This window comes from Anolis sagrei, chromosome 3, assembly GCF_037176765.1.
Source record: "Anolis sagrei isolate rAnoSag1 chromosome 3, rAnoSag1.mat, whole genome shotgun sequence".
Classification (NCBI taxonomy): Eukaryota; Metazoa; Chordata; class Lepidosauria; order Squamata; family Dactyloidae; genus Anolis; species Anolis sagrei.
The window spans coordinates 100,246,705-100,265,411 of NC_090023.1; the positions used below are offsets into that span (position 1 = coordinate 100,246,705).

An 18,707-nucleotide genomic window follows, 5' to 3' on the forward strand; every position below is an offset into this window, starting at 1 on the left:
CTGAGGAGTGAAGAAGTGAAGAGTCAGGTTTTAGTGTTCGTGAATAGTAGAGATTTCTTCAGCTAGGAAGCTGAAGGGGAAAACCTTGTTAGTTGCTTTAGTTAGAAAGAACTAACAGAGGCTTGTTAGGATCGCTAGTCGGGGGAAGACTGGAGATCTGTGATTTGATCAAGTATAGATCAAACAGAGACTATTCACTGCAGGGAACACTGGTTAATAAAGCGCTTCACCACAGCAAGAGTTCATAAGTGGTAACATCGAAAGCCTGAATTGTATCGCAACCAAGTTACATGTAACCATCAAGTATTTGCCAAGCTTAACATCTTCATACTGCAACCATACGCTTTGTTTAAAAATAAACGTGTTCTCTTTGGTTTTTAAAACTGCCTCATCTCCATTAATTTTACGTTCTGTGCACCCACTCTACCAAAATTACCTCACCACACAAACAGAGCCTTTAATACCAGAGCCTTTTACAAATCAGCGGCTCCTCTCTCCTAAACCTAGGCACTTCCTCACTAGTTGGTAGCGTCTCTTTACACTTTGGTGGCAGCTTCATTACCATTGGCGGAGATCCTTTACAGCACCGATGTAGGGGCACAGGCTCATCACCACTCCAAATGCACAAGCTTACGAGTTCCCTTAATGCCCCAAGTAGCTGTGCAAGGAGTTAGCCACAACTTGGATTCTTACTACAAAGGCTTTATTGCGGGTCTAGAAATAGCGACAAATATGCATACAGGAATGTAAACAAAGGTTTTGTCGCAACCCCCAATGGGGCTGCAAAGCTTTTATCACTTTGGCAGTAAATTGAATGCACATTCTCATTGGTGTTCAAAGATTAATCATTTCATTGGTCATGCCTGGTTATACAGATGCTCATTGGTTCTTTATAATTTTGTCAGGCATGAAAAACACACATGGGACCTTAACAATTGTACAGCTATAGTCTATTGTTCTCTGACCATATGATTGTCTTAATGAATCATTCTTATCTGTTCTTCTTCATTCAGCCCAAAAAACCCGAGAGGGCTGTGTGGATTGGACCCGGGGATCATGGGATGTGATAGCCCATTAGACCTGCGCCTTTCATGAAGGTGTGGGTCTAATGGGCTATCAAATTAATTTGGGAAAAGGAGGGGTTTCCTGCTTTGTCTCAGTTTTACCAGATATATCATTTGGATGCCTTCGGTAAAACCACGGGAGCACCCACATTATGGGCCCTGTCTGGATGGGCCCCTGGTCTCCCAGCATCACAGTCCAACAACTATGCTGTTCTGGTGGTATAGTGGCTTGAGTGTTCTGAAGAGAGGAATTCAAATCGCTGTTCAGCCTTTGAAGCCCACTGCAAGGCCTTGGGCAAGTCACACACTCGCATCCTCTGAAAATAACATGAGAAACTTAGTAGGTTTCTATAGCTTCATTTTAATACATGACATAGTGTTTAAACAACTTGCTTCGGATACTGTGGTGGGTGACACCATTGCTCCTACATTGAAAAATATCTTGTAGCTTCATGTGCCTGTGTTGTCCCACCTCTATATCATGGCTGTGGTCACCAGAGATTAGCATTCTATACTTTGTTGCTCCAGGCTGCACAGATTACAAAATGGGTGGTATTCTCAGGTGAAACAGAGTTATGTGTTTTTTGATTTTTTGGAAATTCTGTTTTGCAGGTTTGTGACTGTTCATAATACAGATTTCACCACAGACGATGACTCTTGGGAGAACAGCTCGGCTGAATTCGAGCAAAGGTTTCAGCTGGGCAGTGAAATGGCCAGTCTGTCCAGATCTTCCTCGGAGAAATCTGAAATGTTGGACCACTTTTATGTCAAATTCAATTTATCCAAGATGAGGTATGATTCCAGCTTTTGTTTCACTGTTAATGTTTCTGCAAGTGTTGAAGGCTACAGAACGAATCAAGAAATTGATTTTTTCCTTCAGCTAATGAGGAAAATAATGCTCCATACATTTAGTCGTATCGTGTCATCAATTTTGTGCAGATCGCCCTCATGAAGCAGATGATAGTATCTCTTCAGATTTATAGCCCAAGGAAACAGTAGGGGATTAGCTTACAACCTCTCAACTCCTATACTTGATAACTGACATGAATTGCAAACATCTTCAGCATAATCTTACACAGGTTCCTAGGAGAGCCTGCATGTTTAGAAGAGAGTATACTTCAGAGCACTGGTTATCATCATTGTGTTTGAAACCTTTGACTTATTTGAGCTGCTCTTTGGAGAAATGAAGGGTCAAAATCACTTTCATTATGTAGGTTGCATCTCTTATCCAAAATGCTCGAAGTGGTCTGTAATACCGCTTTTGGGGGTGATTTTAGAATACTTATAGATACTGAGATATATTGGAAATGGGACCTAATCCTTAATAATATTTTGCATGAAATATAATTTGGGTACATTAACTATTTCAGTCCTTTGTGCAGATGGATTTGGAGTATTTTGGATTTCAAATTTTTGGATAAGGAATGTTTAATCTGGAAGTATAATCTGAGATTGAAGTAGCCCAGGGGACCTCAAACTTTTTTCAGCCACAAAAACCTTTTTGAAGGAAAAGTTTCTCGTGGAGTCTCAATAAAATGTTTATATATTAGCATATATTATGTATTATATACCATATCATATATTATATATTATGTATATATATAATTTCATTTTAAAATATGACATGTGAGCAGATGGATGGAGAATGTTTGTGTGAACTAATGGAAAAAAATGAATAAATTCCTATGAACACTGCACATATCCCGTTCATAGTGCTAAAAAGAAAGAAAGAACAATACAATATTTAAAATTAAAATATTTATAGTTGTAACCAACATAAACTTAACAGTATATAGTGAAAGACCCCAAGGGGCACCCAGTCCAACCCCCTTTTGCCATGCAGTAACGGCACAAATCAAAGCACCCCCAAAAGATGGCCATCCAGCCTTTGTAGTAGTACTGGTACTTGTAGTAGTAGTAGTAATCATCATAATCATAATAATAGCAGAAACCCCAGGAGCAATCCAGTCCCACCCCCTTCTTCCATGCAGGAAAAGGGTTCTGGAAGCAAGGAAGGCACGTGGGAAAGGGTCTGCATGGCAAGATAGGGAAGGAAGGGAAGGGAGGAAAGGAAGGAAAAGGAAGGAAACCTTTTGTGGCTGGGGACTCCAGCCTCAGCATGTTCCAGCCCTCACTTTTCTACATTAAAATATGTTGGCTTGTACCCCATAGTAAATCACAACCTTGAACAGACCCATTTAATCAATGAGATTTAGGCTCACAACCATGTGTATGTGTGGGATAATGTAGGGCTTTGCCCCATTGAATTGGAATTCCACTGAGAGGCATAAATCCAAAGTAAAATGGCTGTTTTACAGTAGGATTTATTTTGCCACACATATTTCTACTTGGAGCTACTCAAGACCATCAGTACTAGCTGCGTCTCTTCTCCAAGCCTCCTAATTTTCAAGTACCATTATTCAAAGCAGTAAGAACAGTAGCATGTATTCTGTAATAGAGTGAAAAATCATATCCAGAACTGAAAACCATTCCAAGCTCTCACCATATTGTAGATCTTGACATTTGAAATGATTTTTAAATTAGGTTTAGAGTGCAAAGTGATTTTATGTCTTTTGTATTACAAAGTGATAGAGTCTGCATTTTCTCATATTATCTGGCAGCCTTTGTGTTTGTTTTAGAACTCAACTTCTTGACTTTATGCCATGTAGATTTAGAAATTGTGAAACCAGTTGAAATGTTTGCATTACATTGTTAACCTGGATCAGGTCTTGCATGTTCTTCTACAAAAACAACAACAACAACAATCTTTATTTATATCCTGCCACCATCTCCCCGAAGGGACTTAGGGCAGCTTACAAGGCACTCCAGGGTGCACATATAATATATAACAGGTAAAAATGGTATAAAGGTATAAAACAAGTCACATAAAATTATATATGTATAATTATTAATAAATTGTCCTGGGAGGGGAAGCATGAGATTTTAAAACTATTAGGCTTTACAATGTTTGTGAAAATTAAAATAACCTTGGGAGACATCCGAACATTATGGAATATTTCCGAAAGAAGGTAAGTGGTTCAAATTCGTATTTACCCCTCCCACTTTTCCTGAATGGTTCAAAACTGCTTCAGAAGTCCAAATTCGGTAGGTTTTTACGACTTTTCGGATTTTCCTAACTGAACCTAACCAACTCTAGTATTTAGGGTTCATATCAAAAGCCATAATTTTGGTTCCAAAACCTGCCCTCAACTTATACATAAGGTCAACTTATACATAAGTATAAATGCTTTTTTTTGTTAGTCATTGTGTGTTTAAACACAAAACTACAAAAATCTTTAAGTCCAAACACTGCATAAAAGGGGCCCTGGTGGCGCAATGGGTTAAATTGCTGAACTGCTGAACTTGCTTACCGAAAGGTCGTAGTTTCAAATCTGGGGAGCAGCGTGAGCTCCTGCTGTTAGCCCTAGCTTCTGCCACCTTAGCAGTTCAAAAACATGCAAATGTGAGTAGATCTATAGGTGCCGCTCTGACGGGTAGTTAATGGTGCTACATGCAGTCATGCCGGCCACATGACCTTGGAGGTGTCCATGGACAACGCTGGTTTTCGGCTTAGAAATGGAGATGAGCACCAGCCCTCAAAATTGGGCACGACTGGACTTAATGTCAGAGGAAAACCTTTATCTTTACCTATGGAAAGTAGTAGATCGCATATAAATCTTGAAAATGCTAACTTTGCTCTATTGCACTAGGGTAATTCATTTTAGCACAGTGGTTCTCAACCTGTGGGTCCCCAGGTGTCTTGGCCTTCAACTCCCAGAAATCCTAACAGCTGGTAAACTGGCTAGGATTTCTGGGAGCTGTAGGCTAAAATACCTGGGGGCCCACAGGTTGAGAAACACTGTTTTAACAGAAAACAAATGGGGGTGCTTCATCCGCCCAGAACATAATGATGATTTCATCTCAGTTTTGGAACTGGAACGTTTTTATTTATAACTATGGTGTATCATAATTTGGTAGAAACAAACAGAATACAGACTACATATCAAAATACAAAACGAGCCTCACATGTAATTTATATTTTTTAAAGAAAAATATCTAAAATGTTAAAATTGCTAAAAGTAAAAGCGCTAATAATAAATTTCCACCTAAAACAAGAGATATATTATTCCCTTCTCCACATTACAACGCAAATAATTTGGAAAGACAAAAGACCGTTCTATTTACCTTGCTAAATCACATCCTTTCACTTCATGTATTTAGGTATATACTGGTATTATTGCATAATTTAGGAATGATGAAGTGAAAAACAAAAACATATTGTGAATGCTTTTATTTAAAGTGTGTCTTTTTAATTTTCTTTTTGGTTCATCTTTCATATGGCAGATGGTTTCAAGCAACCAACTCTCATTAATTACCCGAAGTGGTAAAGCTGTATGAGAGGACTGTACCACATTGTGTAAACTCACCAGCTGGAGTTAATAAATGGAACAGTGACTGTGGCATATTGTGAATTGCCACTAACATACAATAGCCCAACTGTCAATACAGAAGATTAGTAGACCTTTATAAATAAAACCCAGAACCTGCTGCTGGTAATATCTGTTTCTCCACACAGTTTTTGTTTTCTTCTCATACCTTTCCTTCTTAACCTTCACTTTTTCTGGCTTAATCATGGGTATATAAATGCGTTCAAAGCAGCGTGGAATTTCCTTGTTCCTTATCATTGCTGTGTAAGCACAGCCGGATGTAATTGCCCTAGTTAGGTAGAGCGGTTGGCAGCTACTCTTTGCATTGTTTCTTTTATGCTGCAGCAGAAATATACTCCTCCTGACAAATTGTTCTTTGAAATATTTTTCGATACTGCATTGCTGAATAAACTTGTGAGCATTTCCAGATGCTGAGACAACTTAAATGTGCAAACTTTCATTGAGAACCATATATGTAGAACTAAACAGTTGAGAGATTCAGAAGCAAGAAAAAATGCATATGACTTAGTGTTCATGGATGGTGGTCATCACTGTAGTTTCCCCATGATGAGATTTATGTTCTAATATACACTGCATATTGTTCATTGTGCAGTACTCATTACACATGAGCACCCAGTCATCGATATGTGTTGTGCAGTATTATTATTCTCCATGGGGATTGTATTGTTTGGTGCAGTCTATCTCTCCATGAAGATACGTACTGCCATGCTTGGGGGTGTCGGATTGCAACCAAATTGTGTTTGTAAACACCAAGGTGGGCAAATGTAGCTTGTCTAAGGGCCAGTTTTTTGACTGGGCCCACATGATGACCAACAAATGAAACCCAAACTTCAAAATGGCTGAAAATCCACTTTTGATTCTCAGATTATAGGTTTACATTACACAGCACAGTAAAGACTTTGAACTCATTTGAAGCATCAACTATTGCCCTTGTATACTTCCAGGAGAAGTAATTTATTGTCTATTTTGGACCTCAGAAGAGTCAATTTGGGGATTAAAAGATGAGTTTGGGGGTTTCTCTCATGGGATTTAGCCATTTACTGAGTATCTCCCCGTGCACCACCAGGGACGGAGCCATAAAAACATCCTTGGGGACTGCATGACTTGTTTTACACAGATTTATTTATCTAAACCCCTTTATCTCTTTATCACAGAATTTAATGCTTTTGTACAATAAAAAATATTTCCCAAATCCCTCAGAATTTTCTTGGAAGAAACCAAATATGATGTCAACTGTACTGCCAACTTTGTATTAGTCTCCTGTCAAAACTCAATGAATTTTTAACTACTGAAATGTATTGTCGAAGACATTCATGGCCAGAATCACTGGGTTGTTGTAAGTTTTTTGGGCTGTATGGCCATGTTTCAGAAGAGTTCTCTCCTGATGTTTCACCTGCATGTATAGCAGGCATCCTCAGAGGTTGTGAGGATATGAGTCCATGTGTGAAGTCTTGTCCAAAATGTAAGCTTTCGAATTCTGCTTTTTCTACAATGCAAGGCTTTGACTGAAACTGAGGCAGCACTGTTTCCAACGCAAGAGCTATTTGTCAGCTTGCTATCTTTCTCTGTGTTGAACTAAAGAAATCCTTCATAATAAAACATCTTGCTGTGGATAGGATTGCAAGCCCCCTTCTTGCAAATTACCTGGCAATCCAAAATTGCATGTGTGAGTCATTTGGGCAACGGCTTTTTGATATTTTCCTCAGTGCGTGAAGCAGCTTTTAAAGTAAAGTGCAGATGCATTATTGGCTTTTTAAAAATCCCACAGAATTAGAGTGCCAAGGTCTTGATGATGATAGATGTATGGTTCAAGGTCTGATTGTGGCTAGCTGCTAAGCTGTTAAAAGCATGGATTCTGTAAGTTGAAGCACCCAAAAGGATGATGGTTAGTGATGGGAAGGCTTTAAGTGCCGTAGTTTATTAATAAAATTATCCCCCCCCCCAACCAAGGTAAGCTCTCCCATCATGTCAATTTGCCCAGATGAGTTGCTTTTTTAAGATCATGCACTTCTGGACTTTTAAAAGATGGATTTAATGGTCCCTGGATTTTATTGTTCTTTCCGGGTGCCTATTTCGGTTATCATTATTTTAATGTTATTTGGAAACGATCAAATTAACCTTGACAAGGGATGCAGTTGTGGTGACCATAATTAAATTTGCACAACAAATGCTCTGAAATATGTAAATATTACAGTAGTGCACATTAGGAAGGGGCATGTGGCACAAGGCAGAGAGAAACATCTCTAAACGAGGACTGGCATGCTATTTATGTTTAAATATATGATACGAATAATTTTAAGGTAGCAATACTTGTTCACTGGTATTTAATTTTTAATTTGATTTGGTTCACAAATGCTAAGATTATAGAATTTTTCAAACACAAAGGCAATGTATTCCTCATAAATACGAGTGCTGAGTTCAGAGCCAAAGCATATGTTCTGAATGTAGTCAGCATTAACTTCAATCATTGACAGTACTGAGAGCAGTTTAAGATGAAGTGAGGAAAAGGGAGGAACAGAGAGTGAAATTTCCTCCTAGGATTCTACAAAAGCCTCTCACATCTGAGCTCTTAGTGCTGACAAGAATGCCTTGCAGTGGACAGTTTGAGTGATCTGAACTGCCCTCTCTCTCTATGTCTGCCTCTCTTGACCACTCCATGGTGTAAACACATACTCTTAGGGATATTTCTCCACTCTTCTTCTTCCCATCTAGATCATCTCTTGATCTTCTAAAATAGAACTAGATCAGCACCCTAAGGGCCCTTGCACACAGCCAAATAACCCAGAATAACAAGGCAGAAAATCCCATAATATCTTATTTGAACTGGGTTATTTGAGTCCACACTGCCATATTTTTCAGTTCAAAGCAGATAATGTGGTTTTTTGTCCAGCTGTGTGGATGGAGCCTGAGTTACTATCTTGTCCTAAAATGGAGTTCCTACAATAAAACTTACTCCCTTTCTCCAAGGCATTGGTAAAAAGCATTGCTCCTTAAATCAAGATCTCTTTCCACTGCATACATTCTTACACGCTCCTGTATGTGTCCCATTGGCCCCTGCATGGATCATATTCATCATTCACCAGATTACTGTAAATATGTGAATGGACTTGTGGGAAGGAGCAGAAACTCTCTTCTCCAACCTGCCCCAGACTTATAAAACTTCAGGACACATGTACACATAATACCTAGCTCTATCTACTATCTAATGTCACAACAACGTATGCTTTAATGGACATTATTGGCCACTAGCAAGTAGGGTGGGGAAACTGTGTGATGTTCAATACATTATTTATATCTTCTATATGTTACAGAATGGGAAGAGGAGGTTCTTTTCATTGCACCCACATATTTAACATCATGATCTGTTTTCTCCCCCATGGATGGCAGGGAGGAGAGTTGGGGATGCTTTTGTCTCAGAATCAGGAGAGCTATGACCAGTCAAGAGTATGCTAGAAAGGTTATTTATACTATCTCCTTATTTTACTCCACAAAGCCATAAAAAGTCAGTGATAGATCTCCCATATAGTCTTTGATAAATGACTCCTTTCCTGCTTTAGTGTCTCATGAAAATGACAGGAATGCTAACTGCCAGCCTTCGATATTTGTGATGTGAATGAGTAGAATAATATATTTTCCTACTATTCGTTCTTAGAAAAAAACCCTCTTCTTTATCTCCCCCCCCCCTTTTTTTTTTTACAGATGCTGCTTAAGATTCTTCAAGGTTTCTGGCCTTTTTATCTTTGTAGTTGTATGCTCTGTAAGTACTGGATCTCCAAAGTTTCCTTGAAAGTTTCTCATTCTTAGGCTTGTCATAAGTAGAATTTGGCTTTAACAACAGTTAAGGTCAGAGCTTTTCCCCTCTGCATCTCCTTATTTCTAGGCAAGAATAAAACCTGGGTTGGACTGGAAAATGGAATAGCCAAAGAAGGCTGAAATAACTTGAAGGTGTACATTATAGAGCAGGAATCGGCTCTATAATGTTGAACAAGTTCTCCATTTTCTGCAGTCACCAGAGTCCACTTTTTCTTGCTTGTGCCAACTTGGCCTTAAGGAATTTAATAAAAACGGAATTGGAAGTACCAGAAACAATTCATTTATTGGTCTGCACTAGGCATGGGCAGATTTCAACCCTGCTGATGTTTTAGACTTCAACTCCCACAATTCCTATTGGTTCAGGCCCGTAGCCAGGATTTTGATGGGGGGGGGGGCTGAGTTTGTTTTGGGGGGGGGGGCTGAGTCTGAGTGAAAGAGGGTCTACCCTAGCAAACCTTTTGTATCGTTACCCCAATACCCCCATGCATATGGGATATATTGAGTATGGTGATCAGATCATGATATGAATAAACATAACAGTTTAAATAATGCACCAGTAAGGCCTTTTCGTGAACCACCATGAGAATTTGGGGGGGGGGGGGGCTGAAGCCCCCCAAGCCCCCCCCCCCCGACTACATGCCTGTATTGGCTGTTAGGAATTGTGAGAGTCCAAAACATCTGGAGGGCTGAAGTTTGCCCATGCCTGTTCTAGACATTATTTTCACCAGGAAAAATATCACCGGCTCATAAAGAAATTTGAGTGTGTTATCTCAAAAGGTTTTAACATATAATATTTTTTACTTTTCCTGAATCTCAAAGTTGAATGTTCTGTTAGGTTCAGTTTGAATTTTAAATGCTTAAAATCATAGATCATCACAATGTAACAACAATGAGATGATAAAAGCACCAGGTAACAAAGTAAAAATATAAATATAACATAGAATTTCCAACATCATTTCTAAATGTACACTTACCAGTAAGAATTGAAATATACAAAATGAGGCTATAGGGGCAGTAAAGATTCAGACTTTTGATATTCCTTATAATAATTTTCCTTATAATGATTTTCACAGGCATTAGCATATGCCATTAAAAAGTTTCAGCTCATCTAGTGATACTAGAATATTTATTAACAAGCAAAAATTCTATTTTTTGACTGGTGGACCAATTGTATTTAATAGATAACAGCCCCATGAGGTATTTTTCTCTAAATCCTTTTGAGAAAGAACAACTAAACAAATATCGAGGGACTTCATCCAGCTAAAGTGACAATAATGCAAATGATAAAGGAGCTTAGCTACTTCAGATTTGTGGAAGTCATTAGCTGAAACCTGGCTAATGTTAGCTCTCTTCATAAACAAAACTTTTCAAATCTTAAAATTGTCCTTCGGCCTGGATAGTGTTTAATAGACATGTGCACTAAATTCCTTCCTACTGTTTCTACCATTTTTTTCATTTCTTTCATTTCTTCAGTTGGCCAAAACGAGAAGACCCTTCCTCACCCAAAAACACATGCATCAGAACTTGCCTCCTTACCATGGAAAGAGAGTGCATGTGTGGTGGGGCATGCAGGCAAGCCCGGAGCTCAGCTGCAGGCTTGGTCCGGGCCTGCTTGCACACCCTGCCACACATGCACTCTCAAAGAGTGTGGTAGGGGGTGTCTGGTGGAGCACACAGGCAAGTTCGGAGTGTGCCTGCAGCTGAACGCCTCTTACTCCGCTGCAGGCACACACTTATGCACACACTTTCTGCCTCTGCCTGCATACCCCACCACACATGCATTCTCTTTACAAGGAGAGTGCGTATATGGCGGGGCGTGCATGCAGGCCTGAAAAGCGCACACGCCTGCCAGTACCTAAAGCCGAGCGTCTCTTACTATAGAGTAGAAATAGCAGGTGCAACAACACATGCTGGGAAGAGGAGCCAGGTGCCCCCCTCCAAATAATGGTCCAATTTTCAGGCCCTGAAACAAAAGAACCAAAAACAAGCCTCCCAATTTCAGGAGGCTTACAAAAAATAGATCAACGAAAGCCAGGACGTGAAACAGGATAAGATTTACCCTGAATGCACATGTTTAGTGTTTAAGTATTTTGTACTATGGGGAGGGGTTAACTGAGGTGAGAGATGCAAATACTTTGTGAATGTAAAACAAGGTGTGTAGAATGTATCCAAATAGCTTGTTTTTGCTTAAAGTTCCATGTTAGTGAGATTATTCTTGTTGGGACCCAATGAGTTTGCAAGGAGATCAGCATCTCTTCTCGGACCAGGGATGAAAGCCTTCTTTATTTCAACTTTTAGATGAGTTTGAGAGATAAAGATAAGTAACAGACTACTTGTTTAAGGGAATCATGATAAGAAAGCCTAGGTTTCCTTTGCAGTGTTTCTAGCTCATAACATTTTGAAAGAGGCATTTTGTTTAAACATTTGGTAATTTACCACATTTACTATTTAATGTACCCCCAGGTTTTATTTAGCATTCATCCTGAAAATGGAACACCTTGGCAAATGCTGGCTGTGTCACCAATGGAAAGCTATGGTATCCTTTACCAGTTTTTTTTAAATGTATGTGTTTTTTAAAATGACAACAATAATAATAAACTACAGTGTCACAGACAGTAGGTAGATTCAGAAGTGTCTGATATGAAATTGCAAAGTCTTTGCTTGCTTAATTAAATACTGACAGTGATTTATTTCTTCAGTGACCCCGATGCTGCCTCTTGGGACTGTTCACTGGTTGAATTCATTCATATGTAAATCTGTTTCCCATGTTTGCTTCCTAAGTGATAATAGGAACTTTTGGAAAATTGTAACAAAATGTGCAAGTAGAGAAAATGTGTAATTTTAAACTGGAATGTGGCTAGATGCTCACCTTCATTCCATTTCTCTTTTATTTTACAGTTCGAAGTAAGTTATGATCAAGTCCACTGGTTTTTTACAATGACACACACACACACACACACACACACACGTGTGTGTGTGTATACACATCAGTGTACGTATTTCTTCTAATGAGAACATTTGTGCATGTAGTTTCCCATCATGGGGGATTTTCAGTAGTAAATGCATTTTTGTGCGTTTAAGGTACTGCTGAATAAATTTCTTCCCCCTCCTTAAATGTGACTTCTTATTTATACCACAGCCACAGTTTTGCCCTGACACTGGCACATATGGTGGAGTGCATTATGAGAAGGCTTTATACTCAGTATGAATCACATTGTACTTTGCCACAATGCCCCCATAGTGGGATATTAAAAGCACCCCACAGCATCTGATATTTTGGAACACATCCTGCCTCAGCATGCCACAGCATTGCAGCCCAAGACTTTCTTCTGTTTGGCCAGGAAGCCTGTAATCTTGTCTACCATCTTGTCCTTGGAAAGAGTACCCTCCCAGAACAACTGCAATCTCAGTGTGAAGGAGACAGCAAGGTTGCTGTTTGTAAGGTGTGAGTGATGGTGGGAGGAGTGAAACAGGAATGTGCATATTTGAAGGTGGAGTATGAATGGGAGCTGGCCAGGCTGTAAATTCACATGATGAGGCTTGTACAATAGCATCTGGTGACTGGTGGCATTTGGTGACTTTCCCCTTTTAATCAGTAGAGCCAATACTGCATTGCACGGCTTGCCCTGCTCCCCTCCCTCCTTGTCCTTTGGCTCACCGATGGGCTGTGGCAGCTTGCCAGTCTAATCTGCATCTGCAGAGGCTGCAACTGGCACAGAGCCCCAGCACAGTTTTCCCAATGCTTTCCAATACAGCCAGATCACGAGCACATCTATGTCTTAGAACACAAGGAGATGCCTTCTTCTTGTCCCACTGATCTTTCTTTACTGAGCTCTCTCTTCTGAGCAAATAATCTCCAGGATTTTTTTAGTGGAGACAGAACTCAGAAACTGAAGCACTTTAGTGTCTCAATGGAGTAAGAACTCACAGGATGACGCACTCAGATGTTCTGATAAACAGGGATAATGATGTCATCTGTCATCCAGCTCAAGCTTTGTGGTTCCCTCAAATATAGTATCTAAATAAAGCAATCCTATGTATAAATGCAGTGCAACTAACCAATAGACCCTTGAACAGTATTTATTAACTCTCAAAGTGGGAAACATACTATAGAATAGAATAATTTTAATGCCATTGTACATCATACAACAAAATTAAATACTACCCCCAATACACATTATATATGTAGAATTACAAAAAGAAAACATCCATCCTCCCACATTGTAATCACTATTGCACAAGCCCTAATGCCACACCAGTGTGAAACCATACAGTTAAATATAGTCACAGCTCCCCACAGACTAAATATGCCCAAATCCCTAAGCTGCTCTTCATAAGGCATAGTTTCCAGATCTTTGAGCATTTTGCTTACCCTACTCTACGTAGAGTAGTCCAAGTGAAGCCTGACCAAAGAAGAGACTACTGCTATTACTTCCTTTGATTAAGACACTATTCAGTCTAGAATTGATGCAGTCTAGACTTGTATTGGCATCACACTCATAGTTGCTTCTCCTGATGCAACTCCCCAAAGGTCTTCCTCTTAAGTCAGGCAGTACCCAGCCGCACTGGGTGCTGGGGACTAAGACTTTGGGAAATGACAACTGGAGTGGTCATCTGGTCATTGGGTGTATCAAGAGGGTCAGTTTGGGAGACCCCTCTCAAAGGCCCGCTGCAGCTACTTGTCTCAATGTCCCAGAAACTCAGTCTGTAGCACTTCAGAAACTCATTGGTTGGCGTGCTGCCTGACATAAGCCATATGATTTTTGGTGTCATATTCAGTCATTAATTACTGCAAACATGCATGCCCAAAATTGCAGGATTATAAATCTAGTTTACAGTCTCATAAATATTGAACAGGATTCTGGTCTTCATGTAATAATAATTGGATGATGACAAAAACATTGTTAAAATCCCATTTGAATACTCAAGCCCTGTGCAATGATCTTTGGCAGAAGAATTATTTTCTATTATAATAAAAATTGCAATGGCTGATGTTGGAATTGTTGTTATGTGATTTTTAGTTGTTTCCAACCAATGTCAACCTTAAGGTGATCCCATCAGTAAGTTTATGGCCAACCAGGGAATCAAACTCTATTTTCCAGGATCATAGTCCAACACTTTAAACCAAGTTCTTAATTTTTGGGCAAACTTTGCCAGTAACACATTAGATGTTACATTCTCAGCAAATTGCAAACAAAGTCTTATATTACAACAATACAATATTTTGTGAGCTATTCTTCTGATAATGTGAAGTGGTATTTGGAAGTGGTGTGGTCATGGACAAGACACAGGAGCTCCTGGTGGTGCAATGGGTTAAACCAGTGTTTCTCAACCTTTCTAATGCCGTGATCCCTTAATACAGTTCCTCATGTTGTGGTGACCCCCAACCATAAAATTATTTTCATTGTTACTTCATAACTATCATTTTGCTACTGTTATAAATCGTAAATATCTGATATGTAGGATGTATTTTCATTCACTGGTCCAAATTTGGCACAAATACCCAATATGCCCAAATTTGAATACTGGTGGGGTTGGGGGGGAGGGTTTGATTTTGTCATTTGGAAGTTGAAGTTGCTGGGATTTATAGTTCACCTACTATTAAAGAGGACTCTGAACCCAGCCCACAATGGATCTGCACCAAACTTGGCACACAGAACTCCCATGACCAACAAAAAATACTGGAAGGGTTTGATGGGCATTGAACTTGTGTTTTGGAGTTGTAGATCACCTACATCCAGAAAGCACTGTGGACTCAAACAATGATGGATCAGGACCAAACCTGGCATGAATACTCTATATGCCCAAATGTGAACACTGGTGGAGTTTGGGGAAAATAGACCTTGACATTTGGGAGTTGTAGTTGCTGGGATTTATAGTTTATCAACAATCAAAGAGAATTCTGAACCCCACCAAGGATAGAATTGGGCCAAACTTCCCACACAGAACCCCCATGACCAACAGAAACTAATGTGTTTTCTGATGGTCTTGGCAATGCCTCTGACACCCCCGGTGACCCCCCCCAGGGGTCCCAACCCCCAGGTTGAGAAACACTAGGTTAAATCCTTGTGCCAGCAGGATTGCTGACCAACAGGTCAATAGTTTGAATTCGAGGAGAGCAGGTTGAGCTCCCTCTGTCAGTTCCAGCTCTCCATACGGGGACATGAGAAAAGCTTCCCACAAGGATGGTAAAACATCAAACATCCAGCCGTACCCTGGGCAACATCCTTACAGACACCAGAAGCGACTTGCAGTCTTGTCCAAAAAAAATTGGTCAAGACACAGAGACTTATTCACTGGCTCCTGATGGCAATGAAAACAGTACAACTGGTTGATTGGTAATAACAAAAACAGCTGCCTGAATTATTGGATTCTCCATGGGAGCAGAAGCAATGAATACTTGTTCTTCAAAATGTATCCCACTATGTTACTGCCTGAGCTAATAGCATGCCATCCATGCATGCACTTCATGCTAGCAGGTTCTTTCAGTCATTATCTCTCTGCCCACTCCCATGCACTTGCAATGCACCAGGATTATTTCTGCTTCTGGCACAGTAAGAAGGAATAAAGGATGTGTATGAACTATGTCTCTTTGCTAGACAGGGAGCACTGAAGTGGACAGAATAACTTAGAGAGGTGCGCATGTTGGCTGAGTAAAAGACTTTAAAAAATATCTGTTAATCACCTTTATATTTTTAACAAAGAGTGATGTTTTTGGAACTCTTCCTTTCAGCCAAAATGGACTAGGAGAAGGTCCATTATCTGCTCAATGATTAATCTGGCATGGCTTCAGATCACCTTGCTTTCCCTCCTGTCTTTCCTGTGTTATTGATTTTCTTTGCATCAAAATCTCCCCAATGCATTTTTGGGAAGCTCATCACTGAGGTGGCTTTACTGACGGTATCAGATATGAACAGACATCTCCCCTTCACAGCTCTGCCAATTCAGCTTGTATGTGCCACCTTGAACTGATAGGGATTTTCCATATCTATTAAGATCTGCTCTGAATCTATTTTGATCACAAATGCATTTAGTTTTGTACATTGGCAATCATTCAAATGAAATAGCTTTTGTGTAATATTCCAAAATGGGGAGGTTGCCATTCCTGTTGCTTCCTCTGTGGCTTATTGGCTTAAAAGCTTTTCTATGGGTGATGCCAGAGCCTATAACTCTAGGACATGAAATGTTCTGCTGGGTGTGTTGTTTGTAAATATAAACATTACAAAAGCAGTAAATGAGAAAGGAACCATTTTCAGATTTGGATTATAGAAATCTTCCAGTTGTTCCTTTCCCTGAGTTTGAATGGATCATGTACTGTCTTTTAGGATCATAAATATATTATCAAGTGGTCACACCTTCCTTAATTTATATAATAATAATAATAATAATAATAATACTTTATATTCCACCATACCTTCATACAGGGACTCAAGGCAACTCAGAAAAGCCAGAAAATTACTATAAAAGGACATATTGTTAAACATACAGAAATTGAGATTAAAACAGTAATAAACTAGCAATGGAGCCCCCGGTGGCACAGTGGGTTAAACCGCTGAGTTTCTGAGCTTGCTGACTGAAAATCCAGGGAGCGGTATGAGCTTCCACTGTCAGCCCCAGCTTCTGCCAACCTAGCAGTTCGAAAACATGCAAATGTGAGTAGATCAATAGGTACCGCTCCAGTGGGAAGGTAACAACGCTCCATGTAGTCATGCCAGCCACATGACTTTGGAGGTGTCTATGGACAATGCCGGCTCTTCATCTTAGAAATGGAGATGAGCACCATCTGATAGCAGGGAGCTTTTGAGAGGGACCTAGGCAAATTTTGTACCATGATTAAGAAGGCTGTTTTATAATGGGGAGGGGGAATGGGGAGCAGGGAGAGGAGAGTGGCACTGCCATCCTACCTCTCCAGACTGTCTAAGCCCAGGGAATGCAGGATGGTGATTCCTGAGATCACAATCCCCACAGCCCCCATATCTGCAAATGTTTGGAGCTTCCTGGAAGATCATGACATTTGCAGGTATTTTATAAAAACCTGGAATAAACCCAGATGAACAGATTTATTCCAGGTTAAAAAACAGGTATGTTGTTTGAACATCCCAGGCTAATGTGATTGCTATGCTACATCATGTGGCAGTGTGCTGCTAGGAACTCCCATTTCCCCTTCAGTTACTGTAGGATGGCAGCTAAACTCAGAATGAACCGAGGAACTCAAGAGGAATGGCTTTAGTAATCAAAATGCCCAAAATCTTTGAACCTGCAAGCTCTGGCTTTACTTTACTTGTTACTGGATAGGCGACAAGTTAGGAGAGACAGGAGAATGGGAGGAGTAATAACAGGAGATGAGTAAAAATATTTTGTGAGGCTTATGGGAGTAGAAGGGGGAAAAAAAGAGCATGAATACAAAGTTCACCCTTCAGTTGTAGTTCAGTGAATTGGGACCGAAAGGGATGGCTGAGTGAGGCGATGCCTCTAGATCTAACATCGACACTGAATGCAGAATTAGGAAACTTGCTGTTGTGAGAAAATGACAGTGGCAATTTTTTAAAAAAATCCCTGTGAGAAATTGAAGCGTGCTATAAAAGTAGATCAGTAATAGCTAAGCTGATGTTTCCATTTGATGCCATTTTGTAGACTGACTCTATTCCCTTGTTGTTCATTTTGTGACTGATGGGCCTCCATAATTTTTAGCTGTCTTCAGATGATCTTCCTGAAGATGGGAACGTTGAGAAGCTCTGCTCTGCACGAATGAATTAGACACAACAGTGAAGGCAATTTTTAGACCTATTGGTCCGTTCTGAATTACTTGCTCTACTTTGCCATTCATTACTGAACTTCCTTTCATGCTGTGCCCCTAATAACTTCTGTTCTGTGCAAAATTATAATAATTAATATACACAAGTGGCGGGCACAAGGCTGGAGCGAATCAAATGTCCATATTAGAAACACTTTTTCTGAATAGAGAATACGATAAGGATTCTCATGCATTAATAAGATATCAAATACTTCAATTTCTTGTTTTAAAAAAGCGCATTTGGAGAATAATGGCCTTTGACTTCCCTCTAACATTAACAGCACTTATAATTAGTTATTATTAGTGGATTATTCATCATGCCGACACATTGTTTATTGGAGAAACTCCTACATTCAGGATGAATTCCATTCCCTGCTTCCTAGGTTTAAAATCAGTAAGAGAAAAGCCTTTTTCATTAAGTGCTGCTGTTGACTCATCCTGACCTCCATGTATTCAGATGAAGGTCGGATTCATGCACAGCTATAACAATGTATCTTTTTCTCTGCAAAAACTGGAAAATCTCTGAGTTTGGAGGTACCTGTATTTAGTGTGTTGGCTATCCACCTCATTGTACCTCTGGTGGCCGCC

General features: G+C 39.8%; 1 protein-coding gene across 2 annotated transcripts in view; it reads left to right on the plus strand.

Moving 5' to 3' along the window:
- The window catches only part of OCA2 (OCA2 melanosomal transmembrane protein), a 269,025-nt gene that overhangs the window by 59,696 nt on the left and 190,622 nt on the right, over nt 1-18,707 (plus strand). For both annotated transcript variants that reach the window (XM_060769814.2, XM_060769816.2), the window contains exons 4-6: nt 1,677-1,856; nt 9,212-9,269; nt 11,789-11,861. In XM_060769814.2, the coding sequence (XP_060625797.2) occupies nt 1,677-1,856; nt 9,212-9,269; nt 11,789-11,861 (311 nt within the window). The remainder of the gene's footprint in view (nt 1-1,676; nt 1,857-9,211; nt 9,270-11,788; nt 11,862-18,707) is intronic.